Raw genomic sequence first — 9,283 nt, forward strand, 5'->3', positions numbered from 1 at the left:
TAGATAGTCTGTCTAGGGGTATCAAACGGTCGGTTTGATCCAATTTTCAGTTGGGTTGAACCGATTTTGAGCTGACAATTGGTGAAACCAAAACCGGCCCGGTAAGAGAAGGCTTGACAACTGTTTCAGTTTGTTAATTTTAGTTTTCTCTTATCAGCTCCCCCACTTTTTTTTCAGTTTGAGATTGGGCTTGGTCTGATTCAATTTTGGTTATCCATGTGAGGCTACGTGTAGCGTGCACCTAGACACAGGATTGTACAAAATGATGTTCTTGCTTTCCCAAAATAAAGAAATCTCACCCTTGTTAATACCCCTGTGCACACTCTTATTGGCCCCCTTGATTCTGCATGGACCACACAGACTTGACAACGATTTTCTTTTACCCTAAAAATAATTATGGGAAAATCAATTTTTTTAGATTCTGGTTAATTTTTGGCCGGTTTTCAATTGGTCTGGTGTGGTCCGATTTTCAGCTGGTTTTGTATTACTCCAAACTAAAGCCGGTCTGATAGGGAATTGGTTTGGTTTGATTCAGGGTTTTCGATCAGGCTGGTCGGTTTGACCGGTTTCGCTAATGTATGGGACTAGAACATGTCTTAACGGACCGACCGGGTCTATGGACCAAACGATTTAAGGCTTTTGGAAATTGGAGACAGAGGCCTAGAGGACAAAAGAGGGCAGAAAAAGGGGTATATATGTCATTTGAACAGAGCTTTATCCGTTCTTCTCCACCCGCTCAAATCCCACCGGGAACCACCCCTGAGAAGACTACTGCCGAAGTCCAAGACAACAACACAAGCGTGAAAAGAGAAGAAGAGCAGGGAAAGCTAAAAGAAAATGGCTAGTATTTCCGTCTCCTCACTCTCGGCTTCCTTCTCCTCTCTCTCGTTCTCTTCTCGGGTCTCTCAGAAACCACGAAACCTCTGCCTTTCCCAACCCAGATCTTTCCCTAACTCCCTTACTCTCAAAACCCCAGTCCTCGTCGTAGCTGCCTCCGCTGCTGCTGTTGCCTCTCAGGTGGATTTGGAAACGACAAGTATCGAAAAGTACGTCAAGTCGAGGCTCCCCGGTGGTTTCGCCGCTCAGACTATAATTGGAACGGGTCGAAGGAAATGCGCCATCGCTCGTGTCGTTCTCCAGGAAGGAACTGGCAAAATTATCATCAATTACCGTGACGCCAAAGTAACCAACTACTCTAACTTCCTCGTAATTACGGTTCTTTTATTCTGTTTTTTAGTTCATGTTGGAGAAGCTTTCGATCCTCAAATTTTAGCTAGACTTGACCGAATGTGTTTCCCCTGTAATACTATGTCTTTAAAAAGATATAAAGAACAACTTTATACAATATTTTACACCTATACAATCAATTAAAAGAATTCTACCGAATTCAATCCTCAAAAGAATTAGAAGAGAAGCTCAAAGAAAGCAGCAGAAAAGCTAACGTTAATGCAAATGTATTGACTTCTCATATTAAGGATCCATCGATAGTCAAATGAAATCCATTTTATGAAATAATTTGATCTATGGACAGCATCTCTGTGGTAATAACAGAATTTTATTTGTTGTGGTTCTTGGAATCTTCTGTCATACAATAATACAACATGTAGGAATCAGCTACAAAACGACTAATATGAATCCGTATCCTTTCACAAAAGTCTACTGGTTGATTGCAACTTCAGATCTGTGAATTCAAGGTTAACATAATTGAAATGGTGTTATATACTTATATATTGATTAATATCACAAAAAAGCATAGTAGAAGAATCTTCCAAATACAAAAACATAGATGGGAAGAGAGAGTTGGAGAGAAGAGCTATTAAAAGAAAAATCTTGTTGACAAAATAAACATTCAAAACTTAATATTTCCCTTCAAACACATCCTATGTCATGTCCGTGTCTTTTTATACTTAAATGCTCAGAGCCTAAACATCACCAGCGTGAACCTTAATATAAACAATGAACAATTCAAGTTATAAATTCCAAAAAAAAAATAATAATAATACAAAATATTTTCCCCAAAAGAGCATTATCTAATTATAACCTATCACAATCCTGAATATGTTAGAGTTCCATCCCTGATACCAAATTCATAGCATTATATGCACGTATCTACGTGTGTCATTCATATCATATACTTCAATTTTCAAGGTATAGTCCATTTCCACATATTAGTTGGGATAAGGCTGAGTTGTGGTTGTTGTAGTCCATTTCCACATATTGTCAGTGCCATGTTTTCTGCTTTTTGTCCATCTTGCTAACTACTATGAGTTATAACCTTAGTGCCCTAATTCTTCAGCCCAGGGGAATGAACTCGTTCTCAGTTTGCGGATTTGACGAACTGAGAGCGAGAGTGCTACTGAAATGATGGATTTCAGATGTCCAGAATGCGGATTGGAAGATTAGATTCATGACTATAAAGGTTAATTGTGTTACTCGATCAATATGTCTCTCCTTTCTCTCAACTCTCTCTAGAACATCTGCTATTTGCCTTAACCTGATGGATTCAAAACAACATCATAAGTAGATTTCAGAATCCTACTCACAACAGGATTGTAGAAGTGGACAACCAGCAGAACAAAGTCTGTGATATCTCCCGAAACAGAATTCTGATCAGACCCTTTTTTTTGGGAGGGGGCGGAGTTTGGGAGGGGGGGTGTGAATGAAAAAATAAAAGAGCAGAGTTCAAAGATACAACCCAAAAGCAAGACAAAGGGGGGATCCCTATCTAAACATCAAACAACTGATAAGATGATGCTACATCAAAAACCAGGGGAGGGGAAAAACTGATAATCAAAGGATGATACACTAAAAGCCAGGGATCAGCCCCAAATTACTAGCAGTACTAGGTCTCCCTAGGGGTTTTCAACTTCCCAAAGTTTGACTCCAATCCAATGGTTAGATATAGAGATATAGTAAGGTCAAGAAATAGTAACTACGGTTTCAGATTTAGAAACCAGGCTGTATCATCATCAAACTAATGACATATCCTCTACTCATTATAATGTAGAAGGGGTTCAATTAAGAACCACTCTACAGTAGGATCGACGATAGGTTGCAGCAGAACATCAAATTAGAAACAAAATCAGAATTAGTAACTTAGTAAATATGAACCAAACCAGCCATTGGAAAGGGATCAAACTCAGGTCGATTGGTGCTTGTATGGAGGAGAAGCACTGCTGAAAATCTCACTTGATTCTGATGGTTGAATTGGAAGACATGACATCAACACCAAAATAGAAACTCATACCCTGCAGGCCGAACCAGCCAGCAGTTGGGGCTCAAGTTTGGATCAAGTGGAGGCCCTGTGGAGTACATGATCTGCAGCAAGTTTGGTGTAATTTTGATAGACAGAAGTGAAGTTATGAAGGGGGAATGAAAATAGAAGGTTTGTGAATATGGAGGATTCTAGCCAATGGAATTGGGTAGAAGTGGGGATCGAATGGAGGGGGTGATGCTCCAAATCTCTGCAGGTTTTGATCAAGGGGAGATATCCCACTCTGATGTTGCAGCTGAGAGACAACTCGCAGGAGCAGTAGAGGTCTTCAATCGATGGGTACAGCAGCAGCAACAACAGACTTGGAGTGTTTGGGGAATGATTGCAGCCTTCGAAGGATTCTTCACAGCACTTGTATTGATCAACAGAGAAAACGTAGCACAAAGGATCGATTGCAATAGAAGAGAAGGGGGGGGTGTGTGTGTAGGGGAATGGCTCTCTCAGCCTGGGTCTCATCCACAGTTATCCCAGCTGTTGAACAGGGGTTTTACTCCCCTAATCGAGTGCAAGAATGCCTCAAAATTTCATTCAGTAATTGTGTCTGTCTTCTTCATGCTTCGATCTACATAACATTAGATTGAACATCATACACAAAACTCATCTTAGTCCAATGGCCAGATTACATAAACTAACAACCTCATGAAAATAGTAATTTTAGTCAGAAATTAGCAACCACCAGCAACTATCAGACCACAGGTCGGAACAGTCCCAAACTAATATTGAAGGCAGTGCTTGGTTATCTCTTGGAATCCCCAAAGTTTGTCAACAAACCAGTGATTAGATGTTGGAATATCATTCATTTGGGATTTGCAGTCAAAGAACATCAAAGCAGTGAAGCGCAAGCCACTTCTATCAACAGAAAATCTTTAGTCTTCCAATATTGACGGAATATCACAGCATACGAACCCAACAATCATTCAACAGCAAGTAGAAATCAGTCCTATCACTCACCTTGATGCACAGGCCAGAATGGAGAAAACAGAATCAACCAAATAGAAGAAGAAGAAGATATGTAAGTGCCTCTAATTCCATCTTGCTAGTCTCTCACCAACACCACTAGTATCTCATTAGGGTTACTTGTCTCTCATAGGAATCTCACATCTGACAGAACAAAACAGCTGCAAAGAGCAATTCATATGGCCAAGTCATGGGCTGTAGTAGTGCCCATCCTTTCTTATTTATTAACTTAATGAAATACAGAAACAATAGGACCTTCCTTGCGTGAGAGGAGCTTCGTTAATAGCTTCAAATTGTCAAAATAGTAAATATTATAAAAATAGAAACAACAACTAAGTAGTAACTAACCACTACATAATAGAGTAAAATCTATTGAAAATGGAAAGAAACAGAAACTTTTAAAGTCCTCCATGCTTGGACTAATTAAAATACCTATTCATGGGCCCAAACCTGGCCCATAAAGTGGACCAAGCTCAACCACAAAGGGTGGCTCTTTATGGGCTAGGCTGGCTGGCCTTATTCTCTTCATCCTCCTCCCTCGATCTATATCAGCTCTTCCCAACTTGAAAGAAACTCAACCTCGAGTTTTAGTACGTTGAGAGATTAACGTGTGTATGATGAATGTCCCGTTTCAGCCTATAGCAGAATTCTGGCAGCTCTCGTAAGTTGGGAATGTAGTTCTCAAGGCAAGGAGTCTTCTCTTCTCTTCGAAATACTCGGGCTATGTGCTCAACCTAAAGACCAGATGCATACTTGAATGTCGTGTCCACAGAGTCCCCTTCAGTTATTTCTTCGACTTCCACTATCTCACTCTCCATGTAGTGCCGTGCTCCTTTATCTTTGTCAGTCACAGTTTTTAGTCGTTTGGGGCCAAGCACTAGAATGGAGTGCCATGAGTTTTCTTACCATCCTTAGCCGGTTGCTCTTCAGCCTACTCCTCATGAGAGATTCCATCATAAAACTCTGTCTCTGGATTGGCTTCAACAGTGGCTACAATAGCATTCTTTGGACGTTGAGGGTAAAACTTGGTTAAGTGGTCGTAGTTGTTGCAATGATAGCACTTTACCTCACCTCCGGCACTCATGGGAGCTTTTCCTTTATCGGTAGTTGTGGGAGTACGTGTATGTTGAACTGTGAAACTATCTGAAGCAACACTGTTTGGTGTCCTTGTGTAGTTCCTGGCTTGGAAACCAGGTCGTCTCAAAGGTGGTTTCAATAGTTCCTTGGCTTGTAGAGCCTTCTCAAAACAATACTGTATATAAAAGATGTCAACCACGCCAAACTCCCACCGAATTTTGGCTGTAGCCTTCTGAAAACAATCCTGTATTTTTTTCTGTATATAAAAACTCAGGGAATGACATCAATTAATTTTGAGTTTATCTAATTGCAAACTTGTTCAATAACATAAACACATGTGATGCAAATTCATCACCAAACTGGGCTTCTTTGCTTAGGAACAAGTCTAGGGTTGGGTTATATACATGTTGGGCCTTTGATCCCATGGGTTTCCAATGTAATAGGTCACTTTTATTGGCCTAAAATATGGGTAATTAGGTTGCATACGGGATTCTTTACTTAGTTTTATTTTTATGTAATTAGTGGTCATGTGATCACTTAAGTGATCATGTGACTTGGTTAAGTGGTCATGTGACAAGTTAAGTGGTCATGTGACTATTTAAGTTGGGCTGGATTAAGACTATAAATCCAGCCGTGCTTTGAGTCTATTTCACTTTCCTAGTTAGTTTAGGTTACCTAATAGGTTAAGGATTTAGTTAGGCCTTTCCTTTTTAGTGTAGGATTTTATTTTTGAGTCTTTTATATAAGATTGTAAGGGGGCCAAGTATTGAAGATGAATTTTGATATTAATGAAAGCTTTTTGCTGCTCTTCTTCTCCATTGAAGATTTTTTACTTGTGTTTGATCAAGACTGGTGGGATCAGTGTTTGATCCGATTGACACCGTGCGGTGGAAAGTCCGGGTGGTTCGTTGGTGGGATTGGTGTTTGATTCAATCAACACCTTGCGGCGTGAAGCCCGGGTGGTTCTTTTGAAGTTCTCTTTTTAAGTTCTTATTTTTATTCAAGTTTTTAAATTCCATCAAACTGCTGCCAGGATTTCTCTGCAACAACAGTGAGTTAGAAGTGTTCCCCATTCCCACAATTCTTCTTCTAATCCTGTCACATCCCAACCCTAACAATCCCCCTTTTTAATTTTCACTTTTACAACATCAACAACCAAGCCAGACCTAACCACCCATCCACAAAACCCCAAATTTTGATCACTTACTTCCCTACCACTAGGGAACACTCGATCCTAAGCCCAGCCACCATCTTCTATTAAAACCCTAACTTCTCCCTACTTGAATCAATCTCCACAAACCCTAAAACCTGCACAAACCAAGTCCACCATCAAAACCTGCCCATATTTGGACCGAGTCACTCTCACATCCTAAGGAGAGCTCGATCCAAACCCTAGCCAAAACTGATCATCCTAAATCCTAGAATCCCCCATATTCCTCTATTCAGAAACCCAGAAAACCTAACCCTAACCTGCTGCCCATTTAAGTTTACATACTTCCCTTCATCAAACCATCTCAGGATCTTTACTGATAAACTCCCCTACATCAACTTGACATAACCCACACATCAAACTCTAACCCTAATTTTACGAAAGTACCTATTTTAGCCTTAGCCGATTTAGTGTTCATAGCAGATCTTGTTATTGGCTTCTAGTTGGTCTCCTACCAATCTAGAACTACTTTAACATGTGATTAAATGACTCATTTTACAAATTTTATAACATAACTTGCCTCTTGCAAGTTAGAAAGCCAGTCCATGTCATATTTGTACCTATTCAAAAGCAAATATATCAGAATTGCTTGCCCCTTGCAAGTTAAAACCTGTCAATATAAGATTCATACGCCAACCAATCCATATTCCAAATAACCATAACTAATGGGTTTGTGTGTTTATTCCTTCTGTGTTTCAAAGTGAAAGACTCCTACAAGTGGAAGAATATTTAAGTTCCATCCATGACCTTTCTGTAACAATCCAAATGAAATACTTTTCTTTGGTCATTGAATTGGAAAATATCTTGAAATACTTTTCTTTGATCTGGTAACAGCCTCTCTGTGAAAGCAGGGGTAAGGCTGCATACATTATGACCCTACTCAGACCCCGCAGTGGTGGGGGCCTCGTGCACTGGGTACGCCCTTTTTTTACTTTTTTAATTCTTTCTTGTCTTGCCAACCTTGAATTGGTTAGGTAGTATGGTAAGAATCATCCTTAATGGGGATACTAGAAATAAAGATGCCACCCAATGATAAATTGGAAAAAGAAAATCTGCACTCTGGGTGTTTATTTAGTGGGCTTATACAAAATCTTGGTACTCCAAAGTCCCATGGCACCCATCAAATTGGTTGTCAAATGTCAAGTGCACTGTACTTCTGTAGGGAGAGTATAAAGAAAGGGGAAAATGAAAAGCAATTCACTCAGACGCAAGGTACAACAGGTAACACCATGAATAAGCAAGAGATCGAGGAAGGAAATGGAGTAACAAACATTGGGCTTCAAGGTCAATTGACGGGTGCAAGTATGAGTGGTAAGAATTTAGTTATTTCTTAGGTTATAACATGTTAGAGTGAGCTATTCAATACAGGATGGATAGTATGAGTGGTGAGAATTTATGGCAGTCGGGAAGAAAAAGTTGTACAAGGAATCCATGAAAAGTGTATAGTTACTAGTCATTGGTAGATCCTTGTTTCAACTCCAACTAGTACATCCATTTTTCTAGACTTGACACTTGAGATGCTATGATTTCCTGCGGCACTTTTAAGTTGTCGCTTTAATAGCTTGAATTTTCACAACAGTGGAGTTGAAGGATGTATTTGAAACTTGCAGGCTTATTTAGGCTTAATTACCTAGAATACATCCACGATCATTTAGGGTAAAAAGAAAGAAAAAGGATAGTAGGTGTACAAGTTTAGATTGTTTTGGATATGACCTAGAGATTGGATCCTTAAAAATAAGAAAACAACAATATTCAGGCAGTAATTAGTAATTCCTATTTAATATCATATTCTGTCCTATTAATTATGCAGTATGTTTAAACTAGCCTTTTGCCTCCAATGCAGTAGTATAATCATGCAATTTTTTTTTCTTTTGATGATTTTGTGCATGCAAATATTTTCCAATAGCATAGTGTTAGAGTGCAGGACATTGGACAGGGCTTACAGACATATACTTTCTGTTCTTGACTAAAAAGTCTGTTTAACTACCCATTTAAAATTACATTTTGTCGCATTATATACTATTATCTGCAGAGGTGGAAAAGTTGATGTAGGAGAAATGAGGAAAATTCTGTAGCAGTTAATCATGATGCATGAATGAGATAATCGTACTGAATCACCATTTTACTAGTCCTTAATTGGAACATTCTTCTTCCAATTCATATTAGTAATGCCTTAGCTTCTAAATTCATTTCACAATAATTTCTCAAGTTTCTTTCATGGTTTTGTTATGGTTGTAGCTAATGATTGGGTCCTTGATGTTGTACAGGATTATCTTCAAGGGAATCCATTATGGCTCCAATATGTCAAAGTTCCGTTGGCAACTTTAGGATATGACAGTAGTTATGATGTGTTTGTTAAAGCCCATGGGGGTGGTCTTTCTGGTCAGGCCCAGGCAATCTCTCTTGGAATAGCTCGGGCTTTGCTGAAGGTGAGTGAGAACCACAGAGGGCCTCTTAGAAAGGAAGGCCTTCTTACTAGAGACTCGAGAGTGGTTGAGAGGAAGAAAGCAGGTCTCAAGAAGGCCCGAAAAGCTCCACAATTCTCAAAACGTTGAGGTTGGAACTCAGAATACTCATCAGTGTAGATTTTTTTCCGGCCATGTTTGTTGAGATTCTGAAACATTTATTCTCCTGTGGTATGTTCCTGTGATTTCTCATATAATTTCAACTTGGTCCATAATTATTGGTGTCCTAGTGAATTTTAACACTGTAAAAATTCTCATTTTTGTTTAGACTGAAATATAAGGTTTTCCCTTGAATTCTTA

At 39.3% G+C, this 9,283-nt stretch overlaps 1 protein-coding gene across 1 annotated transcript; it reads left to right on the forward strand.

Moving 5' to 3' along the window:
- The first annotated feature begins 742 nt into the window (after positions 1-742).
- LOC122659680 (30S ribosomal protein S9, chloroplastic-like) lies at positions 743-9,283 on the forward strand. The gene is made up of 2 exons (XM_043854781.1): positions 743-1,182; positions 8,786-9,283. Exons 1-2 carry the CDS (start codon positions 838-840, stop codon positions 9,071-9,073), a joined length of 633 nt encoding a protein of 210 aa, XP_043710716.1. The 5' UTR covers positions 743-837; the 3' UTR covers positions 9,074-9,283.

Source organism: Telopea speciosissima, chromosome 4 (assembly GCF_018873765.1).
Source record: "Telopea speciosissima isolate NSW1024214 ecotype Mountain lineage chromosome 4, Tspe_v1, whole genome shotgun sequence".
Classification (NCBI taxonomy): Eukaryota; Viridiplantae; Streptophyta; class Magnoliopsida; order Proteales; family Proteaceae; genus Telopea; species Telopea speciosissima.

Coding starts and splice junctions, on each gene's coding strand:
- LOC122659680 (XM_043854781.1), top strand. CDS start 838: ATGGCTAGTATTTCCGTCTCCTCACTCTCGGCTTCCTTCTCCTCTCTC. Junction 1,183..8,785: donor TCAATTACCGTGACGCCAAA/GTAACCAACTAC, acceptor GATGTTGTACAG/GATTATCTTCAAGGGAATCC.